This window comes from Hakea prostrata, chromosome 3 (genome assembly GCF_041222555.1).
Source record: "Hakea prostrata isolate BN-2017 chromosome 3, UWA_Hpros_2, whole genome shotgun sequence".
In the NCBI taxonomy this organism is placed as follows: Eukaryota; Viridiplantae; Streptophyta; class Magnoliopsida; order Proteales; family Proteaceae; genus Hakea; species Hakea prostrata.
Genome location: NC_142602.1, coordinates 1,721,250 through 1,743,774, shown reverse-complemented (window position 1 = coordinate 1,743,774; position 22,525 = coordinate 1,721,250). Strand labels below are relative to the sequence as shown.

The 22,525-nt window shown below is 37.5% G+C and overlaps 1 protein-coding gene and 1 pseudogene across 2 annotated transcripts; both read left to right on the top strand.

Moving 5' to 3' along the window:
• Positions 1-740: 740 nt before the first annotated feature.
• LOC149019886 (uncharacterized) lies at positions 741-9,060 on the top strand. Its single transcript, XM_089147889.1, has 2 exons — positions 741-4,480; positions 8,996-9,060. The coding sequence occupies exon 1, from the start codon at positions 3,305-3,307 to the stop codon at positions 4,337-4,339; it is 1,035 nt and encodes a 344-aa protein (XP_089004015.1). The 5' UTR covers positions 741-3,304; the 3' UTR covers positions 4,340-4,480; positions 8,996-9,060.
• LOC149019885 (phenylalanine--tRNA ligase alpha subunit, cytoplasmic-like) lies at positions 8,880-18,818 on the top strand (annotated as a pseudogene). Its single transcript, XR_016172513.1, has 12 exons — positions 8,880-9,089; positions 11,687-11,777; positions 13,292-13,329; positions 13,423-13,461; positions 14,435-14,511; positions 14,592-14,697; positions 14,759-14,858; positions 15,117-15,214; positions 15,333-15,404; positions 15,666-15,732; positions 16,123-16,177; positions 16,248-18,818. The product of XR_016172513.1 is annotated as a phenylalanine--tRNA ligase alpha subunit, cytoplasmic-like (transcript).
• Positions 18,819-22,525: the final 3,707 nt, after the last annotated feature.

Sequence of the window (22,525 nt, the reverse complement as noted above, 5' to 3'; positions counted from 1 at the left end):
TTTTGTGTATTTTTCAGGAATAAGGTGATTTTGGATATTAGAGATAATATGGAGTAAAGTTGGCAAATATATTAGATATTGGTGGATTTTAAATCATGGCATTCAATATTGCTGCTCAAGAAATCATGAAAAGTGAGATCTTAGCCAAATTGGAAATAGGTGGAGGTCTAAGGAACAAAATTGGTAATAAATCTGAAAATCGGGTAAACAGACCTACCTTCAGTATTTTGGGCATATCTCTCTCGTATGAGCTTGGATTTCGATGATTCAAGATGCTATGGAACGATATTGAAAATATCTACAACTTTCCAGTTTTGAGTTTTTCCAAAATCCGAAAGAATAAAGGTCAAATCGACGGGTAAAGAGGGGGGATTCATTGTGTGCTGGAGACATAAAAGAGAAGCCAACCACAGAGAAGGAAAAAGACGGCGGATGCAGCTCTCATCTCTCATTGCTGAAGAAGAAGACCACATCTCTCTCTCTCCTTATGTTTCATCTTTATTTTTCTTATGAACTTTGTGATAATGAGTAGCTAGTTCCTTTTCTTTGGGATGTAGATGAACCATGCTTATTTCATTAATTTGATTGTTCTATCTCTTCTAGTTGATTGTGTTTGAGTTTGGCCAAAGATGTTCTATAGCTCAGCGAACTAAGCGTGCCAAGCTTCCGCGAAGATAGGGCATATCTAGGAAGACCATCCCTAATTTACTTTGAAGTGTAAAGTTATATCGGTTAGGGAAAAGCATTGGGGATTCGAAATTCTAAAGATCTTCACATATTCATAGTTTAAGTTTTTGCATTGATTAATAGATTTAGTTTAAATTTAGTTTTGTTGAATTCAATCTTAGTAACTTAGCCTTTTAGTTCCCCATAGTTCGACCCCGTACATATTCATAGTTTTATTATGGGGAACTAAAAGGCAAGTTACTAAGATTGAATTCAACAAAACTAAGTTTAAACTAAATCTATTAATCAACGCAAAAACTTAAACTATGAATATGTGAAGATCTTTAGAATTTCGAATCCCCAATGCTTTTCCCTAACCGATATAACTCTACACTTCAAAGTAAATTAGGGATGGTCTTCCTAGATATGCCCTATCTTCGCGGAAGCTTGGCACGCTTAGTTCGCTGAGCTATAGAACATCTTTGGCCAAACTCAAACACAATCAACTAGAAGAGATAGAACAATCAAATTAATGAAATAAGCATGGTTCATCTACATCCCAAAGAAAAGGAACTAGCTACTCATTATCACAAAGTTCATAAGAAAAATAAAGATGAAACATAAGGAGAGAGAGAGATGTGGTCTTCTTCTTCAGCAATGAGAGATGAGAGCTGCAATCGCCGTCTTTTTCCTTCTCTGTGGTTGGCTTCTCTTTTATGTCTCCAGCACACAATGAATCCCCCCTCTTTACCCGTCGATTTGACCTTTATTCTTTCGGATTTTGGAAAAACTCAAAACTGGAAAGTTGTAGATATTTTCAATATCGTTCCATAGCATCTTGAATCATCGAAATCCAAGCTCATACGAGAGAGATATGCCCAAAATACTGAAGGTAGGTCTGTTTACCCGATTTTCAGATTTATTACCAATTTTGTTCCTTAGACCTCCACCTATTTCCAATTTGGCTAAGATCTCACTTTTCATGATTTCTTGAACAACAAGATTGAATGCCATGATTTAAAATCCACCAATATCTAATATATTTGCCAACTTTACTCCATATTATCTCTAATATCCAAAATCACCTTATTCCTGAAAAATACACAAAAATACTCAATTAGCTCTTTTTAATTAAATAAGTATGGGGAATTAAATCAAATAAATAATGGTAAATGCATGCTTATCAGGGATGGGACGGGGTTGCCGCAAGTTAGGGGGAAGATGAAGGGTGTGATGGAGTGAAAAAAGTACTTTCTGCTTGCTAGATTAGTGTAGGATTTTATTTTTGATTGGTTAGCGACACGATCAAATTTTGGCGCCGTTGTCGGGGAACCAAATCACGGTTGCTAGGATTGATTTTTGTCAATTAGGCATAATTTTTAGAGTAATTTTAGTGTTTTTAATTTTTAATTTTTCTTTGCTAGTTTAACTAATCTCTTTTTCTTTTGTTTTGTAGGTAACTGCAAAAGTAGCGATTCAATAATTAGTTTAGGTTGTTATCTTTTCTTTCTTAGATATAATTGTATTTAGGACTTTTCAATTGTAATATTTACATTAGATTGGGTTGTTTAGGTTAATTTTTAAAAATCCCCATCCCTCAGATTTCACATTTATAACTTTTGTTTGAAAGATCACGTGGATTGCGCTTCAGGTACGTCCTAGACTCTCCCTTTTGCTATAGTTATTTTCTTTGAATTTTTCTTATTTAGCTTCTTTTTTTCTTCTTCTTCTGTGTGTATGCATGATCATCCGTCCCTAAACCCTGAGTTGACTCCACTTGACTTTGGCCACCCTTAGAAGGCAAAGAACCATGGCAAACTATGAGCCTCTAATGAGGCCCTTGAGTGAGCATTTCATTCCTACGATATATAATCCGGTTTCTTGTATTAAGTTGCCTAACATAGAGGCGGCTCAATATGAGATCAAATCTAGTGTGATTCAAATGCTACCATCTTTTTATGGACTTGCCAATGAAGAGCCTTATAAGCACTTAGATGCGTTTTTAGAGGTGTCCTCCACGGTTAAAATTCAAAACCTCTCAATTGATGCTTTAAGGTTACTTCTTTTCCCATTCTCCCTTAAAGATAAAGCTAAGCATTGGCTTCATTTTTTGGACAATGTTAAAATTTCCACTTGGGTAGAAATGCAACAAGAGTTCCTTAAAAAGTTCTTCCCCATTGGCCGTACCAATAGCATTAGGAGAGCGATAATGAGTTTCTTCCAACAAGAAGGAGAACAATTTCATGAGGCCTGGGAAAGATTAAAAGAATTACCTGGAAAGTGACCCCACCATGCTATTCCTAAATGGCAATTGGTTCAATGCTTTTATGATGGCCTTAGAGACCGACATAGGCAAATGGTTGATTCTTTTTGTGGCGGGACTTTCATGCACAAGAATGAGGATGAGGCATGGGAACTTTTTGAGACCCTTAGTGAAAACTCCCAACACCATGCTTCAACAGTTAGGATTGAGATTCCATCCATTGGGCAACCAAAGAGGAGCGGTCTCTATGAGATTAATCCTACCGTTGAGATGAGTGCTAAGGTTGACTTGCTATCTAAGAAATTGGATTATCTCTTGTCATTAGGACAACAAACCCCATCTCCACTTTCTACAAGTTCTTCTCCACCTAATTAGATGGAAGCATGTGCTTTATGTTCTAGCCTATCCCATCATGTCACTGACTGCTATTTGGCTACACAATACCCTGAGTTTGTTAAGGAGCATGCACATTTGGCCCAAGGAGTCTCTAAATTGGGTAATGATCCATATTCCAATGCCTACAACCCAGGATGGCGAAACCACCCCAATTTTTCATGGCGAAACTCAATGCCCAATCCCTCTAATCAAATACCTTATCGGCCACCTCCATTTAATATGCACCAAAATGCCTATAGGAATGAGCAACCATCATCTTCACAACCCTCACATAATTCATCATTTGAGGATAAGGTACTAAAAACACTTAGTGGACTAGAGCAAAACACTCAATTGTTACATTCTCATTCTCAATCTATTAACAAATTGGAAATCCAACTTGGTCAACTAGCTGATGCCATCAGTAGGAGGGAGGTTGGTCAGTTACCTAGTCAACCAATAGGTAACCCTAATCATCAAATTGGGTCTAGGAAAGAACAAGTTCAAGCAATCTCTGTTGTGACATGCAGTGGGAAGGAATATTATGCACCTTTGCCTACTCCTAAGCCATTGCCCATTGATCTTGAGAGTCGAGAAGAGGTTGATTTGACCCATGAGACTGGCAATGCTGCACACAAGCCTAGTAAAGAAACACCACCTGTGAGTATTCCCCATAAAATTCCTTATAAGGGGTTGCACATTCCGATTGTAGAGGGTCCTACTCCTGAATCTTACACTCCCAAAGCCCCCTTCCCTGAAGCTCTTGAGTCATCAATTTCAGATTCTATAAAGAATGTATCTTTAAGCCCAAATAGAGATGAAGAGTGCTTTGCAATTAACTTTATTGATGAGGTAGTGGTTGATTATATTCCAAACATGCTTATTGATGATCCCCTACAACATTACTTGCCATTTGGGGAATCTAACCTAAATATTGAGGAAGTCAACACATCGTTGGATTCTTCCACTTCTTTAAAGCATTCACCATTCACATTTAGATTTGAGCTTCCACCTCCATTGGCTGCTTCTTACTGAGTCTGGCTGAAGACTCTAAACTAGCGCTTTATGGGAGGCAACCCATATGTTTAGATATTATTTCTTGTTCTTTTTCCTTTATTTTCTTTGTTTGTTGTTAGGTTTTACTGTTGCGTGCTCTATCATGAGTTCAAATATCGGGTACGCTCTTTCCTCTATTTGGTTCTATTATTTTTTTTGCATGCACTGAAGTCATTGCATAATTTAAGTGTGGGGGGGGGTGTCAACTCGAGTAAGACTTGTTGATAGTTGGTAGAGCATTGTCACAAAGATAAAAAGTGCCCAATTTTGCCCAATTTTTTTTTGGCTTTGGTAAGATAAATGTTTTAATTCCTTGCTTAGATACAAAATGAGAGTTTAAGTGTTTTAGAAATCCCATCTGATGTAATGAACACCCTCTTGAGAGAATAGTAATGGGTTTTACATTTTGAGACCGAGGTTGAATCGGAAAATAGGAATTCCAGGTAGTCCAAAAGGTTTGACTGCATCTAGTTATCTTGTATTGCCTTGTGCTTATGGTGACAAGTTGAGACCGATTTTAGACTATTTAAATGTGAAGTAAATTGAAGTATAATGTGAAAAAAAAAATGCTGAAGTTTAAAGGTTAGACCTCCTTCTTAGTAATCAGGTCTCGGTGTCACCAACATCGTGCCTCGTGTCAAACAGTTGGGGTGTCTTTGGTCCAGTCTTTGACCTGTAGCCTAGTTGGCTTGAGTAAGTAAGTTCGAGGGGTATTCTACACCTAGTGCCTTAAGGCCATCTGGCTTGAGAGCGGCTGACCCAACACTCGTTACATAGGCCATCTAGAAAGCTTAAGAGGCAAGACATTGCACGGACTAAAACTGTGACCATTAATGAAAGAAGTGAATAAATGTGCTTATAAAGGAGAAATGTCTAAGAAGGTCAATATTGCTTAGATCTTGAGTTCTTGGTATTATTTGGTACCTAGTTTAGTCTTATCTGAGGGTGAACTGGTAGACTGAAGATAAGAAAAGACTTCTCGATTGAATTGTTTGCCTAGAGCTAGACTCAAGAGAGGGTGTAAAGAGCTTAAGTGTGGGGGTGTTTATATTCCCTTCAATCTTTAATGGAGTGTCTTTGTCTTGGAATCTGTCTTTTTAATCTTACTATTGCCAGAATAATTAGAAGAGCACTTAAGAATTTTGTGTGTATATTCTCTGCAAACACTCACGAGACACAACTCGTCCACTAGGGTAACCTAGGGGTTTAAAGGCTTGTTGCACATGCTAAGTGCAACCGTGATTCCTACGAAAGTGAGTTAGGTTTTTCTTTCTTTATTTTCTGTATTACTTTTATTGTTTTGTTTTGCTCGAGGACTAGCAAACACTCAAGTGTGGGGGTATTTGATAAGCATGCATTTACCATTATTTATTTGATTTAATTCCCCATACTTATTTAATTAAAGAGAGCTAATTGAGTATTTTTGTGTATTTTTCATGAATAAGGTGATTTTGGATATTAGAGATAATATGGAGTAAAGTTGGCAAATATATTAGATATTGGTGGATTTTAAATCATGGCATTCAATATTGCTGCTCAAGAAATCATGAAAAGTGAGATCTTAGCCAAATTGGAAATAGGTGGAGGTCTAAGGAACAAAATTGGTAATAAATCTGAAAATCGGGTAAACAGACCTACCTTCAGTATTTTGGGCATATCTCTCTCGTATGAGCTTGGATTTCGATGATTCAAGATGCTATGGAACGATATTGAAAATATCTACAACTTTCCAGTTTTGAGTTTTTCCAAAATCCGAAAGAATAAAGGTCAAATCGACGGGTAAAGAGGGGGATTCATTGTGTGCTGGAGACATAAAAGAGAAGCCAACCACAGAGAAGGAAAAAGACGGCGGATGCAGCTCTCATCTCTCATTGCTGAAGAAGAAGACCACATCTCTCTCTCTCCTTATGTTTCATCTTTATTTTTCTTATGAACTTTGTGATAATGAGTAGCTAGTTCCTTTTCTTTGGGATGTAGATGAACCATGCTTATTTCATTAATTTGATTGTTCTATCTCTTCTAGTTGATTGTGTTTGAGTTTGGCCAAAGATGTTCTATAGCTCAGCGAACTAAGCGTGCCAAGCTTCCGCGAAGATAGGGCATATCTAGGAAGACCATCCCTAATTTACTTTGAAGTGTAAAGTTATATCGGTTAGGGAAAAGCATTGGGGATTCGAAATTCTAAAGATCTTCACATATTCATAGTTTAAGTTTTTGCATTGATTAATAGATTTAGTTTAAATTTAGTTTTGTTGAATTCAATCTTAGTAACTTAGCCTTTTAGTTCCCCATAGTTCGACCCCGTACATATTCATAGTTTTATTATGGGGAACTAAAAGGCAAGTTACTAAGATTGAATTCAACAAAACTAAGTTTAAACTAAATCTATTAATCAACGCAAAAACTTAAACTATGAATATGTGAAGATCTTTAGAATTTCGAATCCCCAATGCTTTTCCCTAACCGATATAACTCTACACTTCAAAGTAAATTAGGGATGGTCTTCCTAGATATGCCCTATCTTCGCGGAAGCTTGGCACGCTTAGTTCGCTGAGCTATAGAACATCTTTGGCCAAACTCAAACACAATCAACTAGAAGAGATAGAACAATCAAATTAATGAAATAAGCATGGTTCATCTACATCCCAAAGAAAAGGAACTAGCTACTCATTATCACAAAGTTCATAAGAAAAATAAAGATGAAACATAAGGAGAGAGAGATGTGGTCTTCTTCTTCAGCAATGAGAGATGAGAGCTGCAATCACCGTCTTTTTCCTTCTCTGTGGTTGGCTTCTCTTTTATGTCTCCAGCACACAATGAATCCCCCCTCTTTACCCGTCGATTTGACCTTTATTCTTTCGGATTTTGGAAAAACTCAAAACTGGAAAGTTGTAGATATTTTCAATATCGTTCCATAGCATCTTGAATCATCGAAATCCAAGCTCATACGAGAGAGATATGCCCAAAATACTGAAGGTAGGTCTGTTTACCCGATTTTCAGATTTATTACCAATTTTGTTCCTTAGACCTCCACCTATTTCCAATTTGGCTAAGATCTCACTTTTCATGATTTCTTGAACAACAAGATTGAATGCCATGATTTAAAATCCACCAATATCTAATATATTTGCCAACTTTACTCCATATTATCTCTAATATCCAAAATCACCTTATTCCTGAAAAATACACAAAAATACTCAATTAGCTCTTTTTAATTAAATAAGTATGGGGAATTAAATCAAATAAATAATGGTAAATGCATGCTTATCAGGGATGGGACGGGGTTGCCGCAAGTTAGGGGGAAGGGGAAGATGAAGGCTGTGATGGGGTGAAAAAGGGAAGGAAGGTAGAGGCTTTTTTTTTTGGGGAAGGGGGGGGTTGTGTGGTTGACTTACTTGAAGAAGTAATGGGCTGGAGAACTTGAAATTGTGGAGAATTCAAAACAACACAACAGCCTAAGTTTCCACGATACAACATAAGAATGTGATAACTAGTCTTGAGACTCAGATTCTAACTAGAATTCTATAATAACTCATCCTAGGATGATCCAAATTGCAAAACAAGGGTAGATTTGGAATCCTTGTAAGAAGTGGATTACAACTAAGGGAAGTCCTCTCTAATTGGGACTCCCAACCTTACTAGGACTCTTCAATAACTTGAACAAAACAAAATCAAATTAAAAAACAAATAGTAGATTTTGGATCCTATTAATATACTGGATCCAACTAAAGGAAATAAAAGTAGACTAACTTAACAACCATGCAGTGACAATCAAACTAAAATACAAAAGTAGATTTTGGATCCTAGCTAGACTAACTTGAACTCAGGAATTTTAAGCACCAGCCAGATTCCTTTTGCACAACTAAGACTCTCAGAGCCATTGCTGAAAACCGAAATTTACTTTAATCTAGTCTACTTTATTCTTACATGATGGGGCACATAAATAATGTGGCATAGAGCCTTATGACTTGCAACTTAAAAAGGAAAAGGAACTCTTAAAATTAGAAATAATAAAATGAGCATGACTCTCCAACAAACTCCTAACAGACTCATTACGCTCTTAAAACTAATTTGACTCATATGAAAAGACTGTTAACTAACTCATTTAACCTGATCTCTTTACCAATAAACAAACCAATGGACAAGGGATCCAACATCTATATGACCCATCCCTAGGCTTATTTCCTAGGCGATAGAGGCTGGATCTTCATCAAAGAAATTAATGATTTTTACAGTAGTTAATCTAATCTACGGTTTGTCCCCAGAAAATAAAATTCTGCTTTGGTCATCCAAATCAAGGGGGAAAATGTCGCTTTGTATCCCAGAATAATGTTATTTTTTTTTCTGTATTGAAGTTATTAAGGAATAAAAGGGCCATATCTAGTGTACAAGGCTTCCGTGGTTAGCAGGGTCTGGCGAGGGTCTAATGTGAGTAGTTTTTCCAACATTATTTAAATATCTAGGGTTTCTGAAACAAGCACTTTATGCTTCTTCTATCATTATGAAACTCTTGTAATAAAATCCAGAGGTATGCAAATTTGTACCAAATGATGTACTAACCTTTCCTTTTGTGAGTTTTTTGTTCTTGTACCCCAACCATATTTTCTTTGATTTTTGGTTAATTGGCTTGACTAGGACGTGGAAGGGCTATTCGCTGCAAAGGGGGTCCTAATTACACACCAAAAAGGAAGAAGGCTGTCACAGATTTGACTAGAGAACATCTGCAGAGGTATGTGGGTACATAATTGGAATAAATACATGGTGTACATACATTACGGTGGACCAAGTGGGGTTCATCTGATTAATTTCTCCAGCATTGTGCATATTATATTATACTAAGTAGTGATCTCCTTATCATCTGCTTTTGATAGTCACACCTCTTGTTTTTTTGTCTGTGCATGTCTCTGCATTTCTATAACCTACATATATGGTCTTTTTGGGACCTAAATCTGTTCCTATGGCTTTCATGATTGAGGCACTTTTTAGAGTTCTTGGTCTCCATGTTGCACAACAATTCAGTGTCATATGTGCCCCTACCCTGTGTTTTCACGGGATGTGAATATGAACTTTTCCGGAAGTAGTCATCCTTCTAAAGCCTGGTAGACTTCCTTTGATGCACAATTTGGCAGCCTAATTGATTTGGTGAGTTGAACTGTCAGTTCTTACTATGCTGTGAAGAGTTGCCTAATAATTAAACAGCAGGTGCAACTATAGGCTTACTAAAAGAGCTACTTCCATTAGGCCAGCGTGAAATGTTGAAACTTGAAAGAGAGATGTGCCTAAAGAAGCATGCAAGCATATTGTGCATGCAAAGAGAAGAGAGATGTTCGCAATCACTACCAAAAGAAAGCTGCCCCTATTAGAATGTTGGAATTTGAGTAAATAGGGAGGTTTAGAAACCAGAATTAGATGTGGATCAGAGGGAACTACCATACCGCCTGCTACTGACTGGTATAGGAACTCGAAGGAAAGGGACAACCACCATTCACTGGTGGGGCAAGAAAGCGGAAAGGTTGGGCTGGAGTTGCAGATTGACCCCTTATCCGAGAATAATGATAGGGCATTGAATAGGCAAGCGCCATTCCTTCTTTTATATTGAGATTGTTTCTATTAAATGATGAAAAAATAGTGATCATAGAGGGTGTCGTGGTTGTTCATCAAACAAGTTCTTACTTCTTACTGTAACTGGCATACATTTCTAGTAGTTTTCAGAGCTTTCTAAGACATTAGATTATCAGATAATCATTGAAAATGATTGAATTATCTGTTTTAAATTATCTCTCTGCTTCCTGTGTATTCTTTAATGTGCTAGCATTTTTATATTCTTAACTTGATATAGATAAATATTCTAAACAAAGGTGCTTTTAAGATTATGGTGTCTTTGATGGGAAGTAGATTGCATTCAAAACTGAAATGAAGGGAATCTACTTGAATCTTGCACCCATTAGCATCTTCATTTGAAATCAATACTTCATTGTTTAACAGCGAAGTTGATTGATCATTTGGTCTTTAAAAATGGCGATTAAAGAATATCATTCATCCAAACAATGACGATCAGAGGAAACATGAAGTGCTTTCAGGTTTTACCTAGCTTCTCAAAGCAGGCAAAGCATTTACTGCACTTTTCCTACCAAACAAACAGGGCCTTGGGATTTTCAGTGTTTCAGCAAAGCTTAAGTAGGGAAAGTATCACTCTAATCTCCAGATTGGATAGGAATTTGGTATTTGGTAACAACTTGTTCAATCTGTTCTGAGTCATTTCTAAATTTGGTCTTTGTACTATTTGGCCAATGTGTATGAACCTAATCATAGAAAAGCTTCTAAACCTGTTTTATGCCATCTTGACTAATAAGGCCTTGTCTTTGCCCCCTCCCCAGTGGCCCCTGCCAGTTGCCTTGGGTCACCTTGGTGGTTGAAAATTATTAGGCATGTACAGGTCTCCCCTTCTTTGTTTTCATCAGCAGAACACTGAAGGACTATGGACTGTGTTCCAGATGGAATTTGGGATGAGGAAGAAAATATTTTTCCTTTTGTTGATGTGGTCTTGGATGCATTGTTCACTGAGATGTTTCCCTCATATGTTGAAGCCGCCTCCTTTTTTACTAGCTTCTACCTGTACAAGGACCACTTACAGAAGTGTGTTCTAAAATTCCATTTTGTTGAAGTGGTATTGATGCCAGACTTTATTAAGCTTTACTAGCTAAAACCTGACATCCGAAAGTCGGAGGTAGGAAAATAGTTTGTTCAGGTGAGCTGGGTTTAGGTTTAGGTTCAGGTTCCAGTGCCTTCGATTTTGTTTAGGTGTCCCACCTGATGCCTAGTGAGGATGGTGGCAACAAACTGAGTTAAAGGGCTATCTAGTGTTTTAGGCAGGGAAGTTAATTGAAGAAAGTTAATTCAGTTCATCCGAATCTTTTCAAGTGGTTAGTGCTTAGTAGTCTACATCATGCATTTCATCCTCTATAGCAACATTTCCAGCGGTTGAATGATGATTTTCTGTTTTCTTTGATCTTTCACTGTCATACTTCTATCAAAATCTGTATTTGCATTATTTTCATAGTTGTGGAATAATGGATACAATGTGTGGAGTTTTTATGGTTACTATCTTCATGGTTCATTATATGCTTGCTTAATCATAACTCGTGGAGGTGTGTGCTTTTGTATAACATGGAAGTTTTCCGAAAGGGCATGGATTTAGGTTACAGTCTGTGCTTTTATTTGCCAATGTGGCTTATTGTTATTCACTCAGAAATTTTTTGGCTTATGGTTATGTTGTTTACATATTGCTGTGTTGAAACTTTATTTGCAACTGTTCGTTGTTTTCAGGGATGACTGGACGCAGTTAGAGTTTAAAGAGAATAACTTCAATGCTAAAGGCCCACCCTCAGAAGGTGGCTATCTCAATCCTCTGCTGAAGGCATGAATTTTGCTTACCTTTTCCCTTTCCTGCTTGCATTTAGTTTAGAAAGCTGTATGCATGTTAGTTTCTTTTCATATGAAAGATTGGAGTTTGCTGTGACTGCTATGGAAAGTGCAAGCTTGTACAAGCCAACTATTTCTAAAGCTCATAAAATTTTGTGTGATTTTTTTTTTCCTAATATTTTTTCTGATATCAAATTACCAGAGTATAAAGGTGAGTTTCTTATTGTAAACGGTAAACTGACATGACACATGATATGAGAGATCATAAAAAGTTCCTTAGTCATCAGGGATTATTTTTTCTTGGCATCCCATAAATGCTGAATCGATATTTGTGAACATGGTAATCAATACATTAGATTTTTGAAGTACTTAAACTAATTAATGGTGAAAATGATGGCAGGCATGCATGCATGCATAAAGGGCATTCAAAGCCCCAGGAGGGATGCGTTACTTCACAACCTATGATATTCTGTCATATGGGAGGATGATTTGGGAATGTTGACTTTTGGGTAGATTGGATTGCCACATCAAATTCCTGATCAAACCTATTTACCCTTCCATGTATGTTGACCATGCTGAGAGTCCTGTGCAACCCTTTGGCATCTTGATAGTCCTCGAGACTTCAATCTGTTCTTTTTTGAATTTTCTTGGCTCTATTAGGATTGGGCTGAAAGTCGAGAGATCTTGGTGTCTACCTATCTGCAGTGCCACCTGACAGAAAATCTTGTCCTAGCAAGATAAGCCTGAAGCCTCCCTTCGTGGACCAATTTGGGAGCCTTACCTCTATGCTTCCGTGCAATAGGAACTTCACTTCTGACATAATTCTAATTATTTTGAATTTCTTATAGCTCCATTTAGATAGAGACCCAAAAGTTGGTCCCGAAGGTGGTGCTAACAATGACCATTTTTTAAAACTGTGATTGTTGGAAAACACATGATATCAATTTCCTTGTCTCTGTCAGATGCATAATCTACCATCTTCCAAACTCCCGTTGCCCCCTTTTCTTTCCCCTTTGTTTTCTCTCTGGTTACACTAACAGTTGAAGTTATAGATATTAAATTTTTTTTTTTGGTACAAAGGGGCTTTATCAAGCCGGGGGATGGGGATATTAATATGCTTCAGCGAGAGTCGAACCCACGACCTCTTCACTAAGAGGTGTTGGTTTTAACCACTAGAATAGCTCTGCGTTGGCTATAGATATTTAAATTTAGGATGGCTAAAAAAGGCCACCTGAAATGTATCATGAAGCATGAGTGTTCTCTACCCATTGGAGCTGGGTGCAGGTTTTCTTTTAAGTCAGAATAAGGTTAGATGTTGTAATTTGTTTCTGTGAAGCTGGCAACAGCCACTTAAAACAGGGGATAGGTTGTGTGCATTTGACCACTCCCAGACCCAGCTATACATGGCAGCCTGGTTCACTGAGTATGACTTTTTCTTTTTTCTCTTTTTTGTTGAAATTTGCTTCAGTAGACATTTGGGAGTGTTTCATATGCATATTTCCATTTCAGGTTCGAAAACAATTGCAAAATATCTTCCTTCAAATGGGGTAAAAAAATGGAATTTAAATTCAATATTTCTATGTTAATATGTAGATTGTCAAGCCTGAATATCTGAAGTATTGATTATCTACTAGTTGCAGTTTTGAGGAGATGCCGACAAATAATTTTGTTGAAAGCACGTTGGTAATTTCTATGATTGTTGATTGGCACTTTCTAGTAGAATGGAACTACTAGAGTGTTGCCCCATTCCTCTAAGGTGGCTTCAAGATTATGTATGTAAACTTTTGGAGTTAATAACAGACACACAAAATGCTCATTAGTCAGTTGCTATATTTGTATGAGATCTGGATCAAACTTTTCAGTCTCTCTGTTTATTCACATCGTTAAACTTTCACAAATGAGGTAGATAAAATTATATTTGTATGTTAAAATTTCACAAATGAGGTAGATAAAACTATATTTGTATGAGATCCTTGTATCACATCGTTCCACCCTCACCCACCCCAAGGTAGGTCATGAGCACTAACCATCACCGTATAGTATGAGCTGGGAAACTTATCAAACTAGTAAACCATTTAATTAGAATATAATATGTTTATAGGTTTCTATTCAATGTATTTTAGGTATCAAAACTAAAGGTGGCATCAGTCACACTAAACATGCAACCAAAGAAGCCTGAACAATGAGAAACAAATGCATTGAAAGTTAAAGGTGCTCTTAGTTTCAATCCTGTTTATGGGGTGATTGTTTCTAAAATTTTTATCTAGAATCCCTCATGAAAGCAAACAGAAAATAGAAACATAAGAAGAGCCATATATGGTTTGAAGCTCCCCAACGCTCTTCATGGTTATTACAGTGACCCATGTAGCAAACACCTCCTGTTTAATGCACTTGCCCTCAATATCTAATAAACTTTATTTAAGTGTTTATGTATGTTAGAGTGACTATTTATTGGCTTTACCTATCATTTTTTGTTTAAACTTAATCATTTGTATGTGTATTTTGACAATTTCCATGCAATTCTGCACTTGATATGTATCTGACACATGATACACTACAAAACAGAATGCTCCTTAAAATCATCCAACCGATACATAATACTTTAATCCTTGTTCACCAGTTGCTTTTATTTGTTTAAACTCAAACTCGCAGCTTTTGGAATTTTGATGCACTCTTCCAGCCACAGCAACACCCTGGTCGTGATTCTCATGATACCTTCTTTTTAAAAGGTCAAATTTCCTTGACATTGTACTTGGTAATCTGGTTATGTTCTTTTCATGTATTATTCATCTGGCTTTTGCATTTTTAGTTCCTTCCACTACTAGGGAGCTGCCTGAAGATTATGTTGAGAGGGTGAAGCGTGTCCATGAATCTGGTGGTTATGGATCTAGAGGTTATGCTGCTTTATATTTTTGGTACTTCTTGCACACCATTCGAAATTCAAATTTTCCTGAAAGAAGATTATTTTCTATATAGATATGGATATGATTGGAAAAGAGAAGAAGCAAATAAAAACCTATTAAGAACCCACACAACTGCTGTTTCCTCAAGGATGCTTCACCTGCTTGCACAACAGGTAAATTGCGCTAGATTTCTGCCATTTGTGCTTGTTTGACTATTACCAAAGAAAAGTTTGGTATTTCTTTTTGGTTGTGATGTCAATCGAAAATCTTTTCTTCCCCAGCTAACATTCTCTTCCAGTCCGAAAATTTGTACCTTAATAACATTTGACGTTTTCTGTAAACTGGTTATAGATGAACCTTGGATGTTTGAACTTTTGACATTATACCTTTTTCTGCAAAAATTTTACTGGACTTTTCTTTGTTATGTGCAGAAATCTTTCACCCCCAAAAAAGTACTTCTCAATTGATCGTGTTTTCCGAAATGAAGCTGTAGATCTAACTCATCTTGCAGAGTTCCACCAGATTGAAGGTACTTTCAACAATATCTGGGTCTTTATGTTTCATCAGGCATTGGTTGAAGCAGAATATCTATGTCACAAATAATAAATATCTTATATATTTATGTTTTTGGGAATATGTTTATTCAGGTTTGGTATGTGATCGGGGCCTTACCCTTGGTGACCTGATTGGAGTGTTGCATGATTTCTTTTCTCACCTTGGTAAATGTCTTGCAGTTTTTTTCATTGCATCCCATATCAATCATGCTCTTCAGTTCGCATTCTTTCTGCTATGAGTTTTATACGACGTTACTGGTGGTATCCTGGACATTTTGTGGATCATGTTGGTAGTTCTGTTTATTGACCAGAGATATGGAGTTATATTGGAGGCTATTTTTATAGCTGTTAAATAACTGCTTTGGGGATACATTTATTAGTAAGCTGAATGTAAATGTGATATCATTCCACTTCTCATGTGTTCAGGTATGTCAAAGCGGCATTTCAAACCTGCTTACAATCCATTTACGGAGCCAAGCATGGAGATCTTCAGGTAAAGAAATCTTGTTTTAATGCATGAGGTTCCTGTGCTGTACCTTGAAGTGATTAGCAAACTCTCATTTCCCCCCCCCCCCTGTTTGATCGGTTATCATGAAGGCTTTAAGAAATGGGTGGAAATTGGCAATTCTGGCATGTTCAGGCCGGAAATGTTGCTGCCAATGGGGCTACCTGAAGATGTTAGGGTAATCGCATGGGGGCTTTCCATTGAAAGGCAATATTATCTTTTAAATATGAGGAAATTTAATGGATAGGTGCTCCAAAATATTTGGTAAATTAGTATTAGATTGAATTTTTTTTCCCCATTTATTTTTTTGGGGCTAGTAACCCCATGTTCTTGAAAGTGGAATGGAAAAGTCTAACCTTCATATTCTTTCTATGTCAGGCCTACCATGATATTGTATGGAATTGATAACATCTGAGATCTCTTTGCACACAAGGTACAGTATTTACTACTCCATGCAGGCTTTTGACGGAGCCAAAGGGCATTAAATCTAATTTCTTGTGCAGGTGGATCTTAATCTCATCAAGAAAAATCCTATTTGTCGTATTGGACTGGAATAGTGAGGACCTTGTAGCATTCATCATTTTTTCTAGGGCTTCAGAAACACAAAACAGGTATAATCTAGGATCCATTTAATGATGACATACTTGGGGACCTTTAACACATTGTGCATCTTGTCTCCAACCCGATGCTTTTTCAGATTAGTCAGCTTAGAAGCTTAGGATCTTCTTAGGTTGCTTGTGCGATTTCATTTTGCCGAAATGGAAAGCATATTCTAGGATAAAGGGTTGACAATTATTGGGAGAAGAGAGATACTGGCAGGATTTGAAAGGGTGGGGCGGTTTTGGCTTGATAAACAAGGGCAAGCTGTGGCCTTTGTGGTTGCTCCCAGCCATTAAAGTTTTTTCTTCAGTCAAGGTTTGAGCATGAAGAGAATATTTCAAGTAACTGTATTCAGTAACCTCCAATGCTGTTGATTTATCTATACTTAGATCTATTACTAACGGTTTGGCTTACATTTGTGAATGGTTTATTTTTTATTGTAGCCATACCTTAGACAAAAGTTTCTATTGTTACACACTCTTGAAGGACTTGTTTATCTCTATTTGACTATTTAGTGCACTGTTCATTCAATTCAACTTAAGTTGATATGCCTGCTCTGGCCAATGAATTGAGCTTCCCCTTTGTTTGTGTCTGGATATCAGCTCCCTAATTTCTATTTTTGAGGCCGATAGGGCTTTATCAGTTTTAGCCGTCTGACCTGTACATGCTTGAACATTTTTGTTTTCGTTAATGATAGCCATGGTGCATTTGGACTCTCTTAACTAATAGCCGCCCTACGTAGATCTTATTTCGTTTGTCTGGTTCATCTGCTCTAAGCGTCACTTCCTTCCAATATTTTGATAATAATGTAGAAAAAGAGTATTCTTCAAGTGTTATCTGATGAAGCTGTCACGTTTAAAATTGTCTTTGCTCGTGAAGTGTAATAAGACAACTATGGCTTTCATTCTGGTGTTATTATTATCTGTGAAGGTTGCAATTGAAAGTCAATGGTCCATAGGGTGGTTTCCAGTTTCCAGGAGGAGCTTTGTGAGAACGGTATGGGTTTTTCAATTGGATTTCCTGTGTATTTTTTTGAAACGCATCACTTCTGGAAAGAACAGAAGGCGGCTAACTAGTTTGAGAGCCAGGCAAAAAGTCTTCGTTAAATTGTTACTGTTAATTTAGGCGCAAACAACTATTGTATTTTCCTTAGCATAATTTGGTGACATCGTTAGACTAGGCGGATTTGACAGAACGCATATTTACTGTAGAACTACTGAGGTTTCAGCTTTCTCAACTTTCTCAATCGCACCGGATACCATGCTTGTTTAAATTCGATTTCACATTCAAACCCGATTTACCATGTAGTTGCTCTAAATTCTAAAATCTAAAATCCTCGTGCCGATCGAAGAGCTCGTGTTTTTACTTACGAACTGATTACAGCTTGTTGCATGTGACATAATGGGCAGAAAGCATTACAGTTGAGTAGATCTTTTCATTTTGGTTTTTCGAGGTTGCCCTTCAATTATCCACTAGGAAGGGGGTCCATTCTTGAAGATGGTGTTAGCGTGTTCACTTGGAAGTTGGGACGCCTCGTCCAAAATATTCCCAGAGAAGTAGACGATGCTCAAGACAGGCACTAGTCCTCCTTATTGTTTGAATCTTGAGAGGAGCCAACTAAAAACAGACAAGATTTACAGGTATGGAGAATAATTCTGAACTGCTAGTGCGCTTCTCTGCATCTTTATCTTTCTTCTTTTTGTGGTGTGGCGATGAGAGAGAGAGAGAGAGAGAGGTCAACTTAGTGGAGTACAGAGTTGGTGTTGGGTAAGTCAGGGTCTACGAGGCAATGGAGTATGAAGTGTTTGTTAATTTACCTGAAAGAAGCACGAGGGTTAAAGCACACATAACACAGCGTACCGAGTTTAGTTGGATATTATTTGAAATCACGCGGCTAGCATTTCATGTCTGAACTCTGAAGGGGGGAAAAATTGTGGGAGTGAGACGATCTTGGTGATTAACCAAGGTATCAAATCAAACAAGGGGAATCGTTATCACTTCCCCTGATTGATGCCTGCCCATGTCTGTTGATGTTTATTGGCCTGTAGTTTTGAATAGTGATCCACAAATTGCCATTCAATTGTACTATATATATTCCCTTCCTACAGCTCACAGTTTGCAGCTCACATGCCAGCACAGTGTCAGTTGATTCACTATCGGATATTCTTCATTCTCCCACTAGGATACGACACAGTCCTCGCTATCTCTTCATTCTCCCATAAAAATTCTCAATGTTCAGAATCTCGGACTTTCTCCTGTTTTACATATATGTAGATCTAGACAGCATTTAAGACATTGATTCTGCTTGTGAATTGCCATGAGTGATTCTTTTGTATTTCTTTCTTTTCTTTTCTTTGGTTTGTCTGTATTTTCTAATGAAGATTTTCAACTTTTTACCAAAAAAATATGAGTGGTTCTCTTTTTGTCTTTCTCCTCTTCTTTAAAGATATTAATACAGATTCATATTAACACCATACCACTACCGATACCAATGCTGGCAATGCCAATACCATTATCCACAATGTTGGGGTGTGAGAGGAGTCAGTATCGAGGAAATGGGAGCTGATCCCAACCCGGCCGTGGATCCACTGAAAAGTATGAAAGGTCAAGAGCCCACATTTATCAATTTTTTTCTTATCTTTTCTTTGTAAGGTGTAAGGTGTAAGGTGTAAGGTGGGACCCAGGATTTTCATTATTTCCTTTCTGTCTCTGCAAGACTGCAACTACCCAATACAATTGGGTTAATAAAACATTAGCTCCAATTTCCATGCTTGGCACTTTGCATGCGTTAATGCAGGCAATTGTCAATATCAGTTGCAAATGTATACAGCTTATACATGAATTGTCCTACCAAGGCGGTCTCCTGCAACTGCAAATCATTCTCTGCCTGACCGAATCTATCACCTTTAACAGCTACTCTGAATTAGAGAGAGACAGCTACTCCTGTTTGTTTTCAAGGGGAAAAGGGGGAACCCAGATGTAAAGTGATAGAGAAGAGCATTAACAGTGGTATAAAATCCCAGTTTCCACTTTCATGTGATTATGTGAAGTTTTTCTTTTACAAGGAAAGCCTGGTGTGATGTATGAGATGGTTGAGGTCCTGTCCTGAGGAGGGTGTCTGGCTCTGCCAGAGAGGCCAGAGAGGCCAATTTTTGGCCGTTTATATGCAGAAGAGCACTATTGAAAAGGGAACCTCCCTTTAGTTAATAAAATGCATATAGCTTCCTATTCCCATTTCATTGCAAATGACTAAACAAAAAGAGAGAACTTTTCCATGACGGAAAAGTTAGTGGGCTTTTTCCTTTCACATACACTCCTTTTGCCCTTGCTAGAAAGTAATGTTATTACCAAACGCAATATTCAGAACTGAATAAAAATAAAAATAGAAAAAACACATCATTGCTTCTTCGTGTATTCCAATGCAAAACCAGTACAAAATTTAATAGGAGATATTCCCATGCCTGCACCACGAGGAAGAAAATCTAGAAACAACATCAATGCTAGTGTAGCAATGGTATTATTAACCTTCTTGCTTTCTAATTGTTGATGTAATAAAAACCAAATAGTCAAAGAAGATGGATAATTATGTTGGTTCAATGAATGATGCGATGATGATGACGACTAGGCAGTGGGTGGTGGTGGAGTCTGGTGGTGTCTGGGCCTGGAGAGTGAAATGGTTAGAGACAAGAGAGATTGCCATGATGGTTTCCTACTTTTATGATATGGAGCATGAACAGGGTCCCCAACAATTCAATAGAAGGGACCAGGCTTCGAAATTCCCGAAATGAAAAAAAAAAAAGCGCCACAACAAAATGGAATGTCGGATGATATAATAATACTGTCTTGCTTTCTGTAGTTCATCATTAATCCTGGACTTCGACTTCAGTTATTCAAGCCAGCTACAGATGTGCTTCTCTGAATCTGATCTTATCTCATCCACCAACTTTGTTGATAGATTTTATATTTTACTTGAGCCAGTGTTTAACCAAGGTTTTGTTTTCTAATCAAAACTTAGGTTATGAAAACTCGGAATCAGGATTTAGATTGGATTTTAGTAGATGATACAAAATCTGAAATCAGGTTCCAGATCAGTTCTGACAGGTTTCGAATTAATTCTGACTTGAACCGGTTGGAATTGACCAGATTCTACTCTGACTGGCCCTTGGGAGCAACCGAGCAGGATGGTTAAGAATTGGCTTGAAACCGTCAGCACCGGCTTGAACCTTGGAATATCTTCTTGGCTTCTCCTATGTGTGTGTGTATATATGTATGTATGTATGTTTTGTGTTCGAATCTAACCCCTCGAGTGAACCGCGGTTGATTCGACAAACTAGTTCCCTGACCTATTTTGCTATTCACAAGAGAGAAGAGCAGGAGTGGACCAACCACCTCCAATGGTCAAATTGCATTTAGGAACAACATTATCCTGAGGTTGGGGGCTTAGAACTATTGTGCCAGAAAGCTTCGTAAATAATAGAGGAGTTAATGTGTATTGCTAGAAATAGCAGTAGAAAGGGTACTTATAACTGAACCTAATTCTTCGTGGGGGTTGGATTGTCCAGTGTGGTGCAAATCCCCTCCAAAGTCGACACATGAATAGTAGGGATATGACTATTATGATGGGTCTACTGTTGACACGAGCGTGGCAGCTCCTGGTCTATGCTCCCGACAATTTGGAAGGAGTGGGTTGTTACGCAGATGTGGGTAATGTCAACATATCTTGTAACATATACGCTGTGTCTCATAGTTTTCTCCTTAGAGACTAGAGTCGATCCTCCAACCTCGACAGGGGCGACTTGAGGATGAACCCTCGACTTGGTTCATTGTAGTTCAATTAGATTCCTACCTGTTTCAGGAGTCAATGCTTCGGACAAAATTGTTGTAACATTATGTATGTATTAGCCTGTTAGGTAGGATATTAAAATAGCAATGGCTATTGCCTCGGTGATCACTTGTTAGTCTTCTTTGGAATCCAATGCTAGATAGATAGATGCATAGTCCCATATTCCCTAAATCAGGGAGGGACCCTCCCCAGAATCCATTAATCATAAACTCCAACACATATAAGTCGCCAACATCGGCACATACAAGAAGCTCCAAGGACCTATGTTTTGACGCTAGACCTAGGAGTCAATTTATATTTATTTATATATATATTATATATTTCTAAAAGGAAAAGTTACTTTTTCTAAAGAAAACAGAAAATAGAAAATAGAAAATAGTTTTGGGACGCTTTAGGGTTACTTTTTCTCTCTCACTCTCTCAGTCTCAGATGGGGGGAGCAAATGTCCATCTCGGTGGCCCTCATACTGTTTACAGGTCATGTTTTCTGTATCACACATCACACTTGTGTTTCCTGTGTGATTATTTCGATTTTCAAATAACAAGTTCGAGGATGTACAGAGTAAAACAGCTTTCTCATCACAAGGTCAAACACGACAAAACAAAACGAATTTCAAATTCTTCAACGAATGCTCGGTTTAATTTGAGTTTTCATTACCTTTGGTGATTGAAACCCAAGAGAATCCATTAAAAATCACTCAACACAATAGCAACGACCTTAGATTTTGAAAGCTCGAAAGATTTGGGTTTATGAATCGAACAACGCCAGGATCATATTAGAAATATACTATCGAATGAAGTGACTCAGCTACAGGATCTTACAGCTCGAGGTTTGGCTTTCAATGAAAGTAAGGGTTTTTAGAGAACGAATGGAGAGGAAGAACACAACATGGGGGTTATGGTCATCTCATATATAATCTAACGCGATTTTGGGTTTTAAAGAACTCGAACAGTGATTTACCATAAAATCCTTAGGCGTAATGTGTCCAATACAAGTCCAACATTGGGATGTATTTGTTTATGGAACATAAAATGGGGTATCAATATATTAAAGTCTCTATTTTTTGGTGCCATTGCACTTTGCTCTATGTTTTTTAAATGGTGAATGAAATTATCATGTAAGGTAAAGTTCTCTGAGGTATGAGAATTTTGACTTGTGGAACAAATATCTAACTTTTGGTATTATAACGAGTGTGGATCACCTTCTTATCTGGGAAGAATAATGTGCTCCCCTAGTAGGATTCACCTATGATTCTATGAATATTAATAAAATAAATTATATGTAAAACTTCAGTAGACTTTATATAGAGCCTGCCATTAGTGTGATGAAGAAACGTTA

Coding starts and splice junctions, on each gene's coding strand:
- LOC149019886 (XM_089147889.1), top strand. CDS start 3,305: ATGGAAGCATGTGCTTTATGTTCTAGCCTATCCCATCATGTCACTGAC.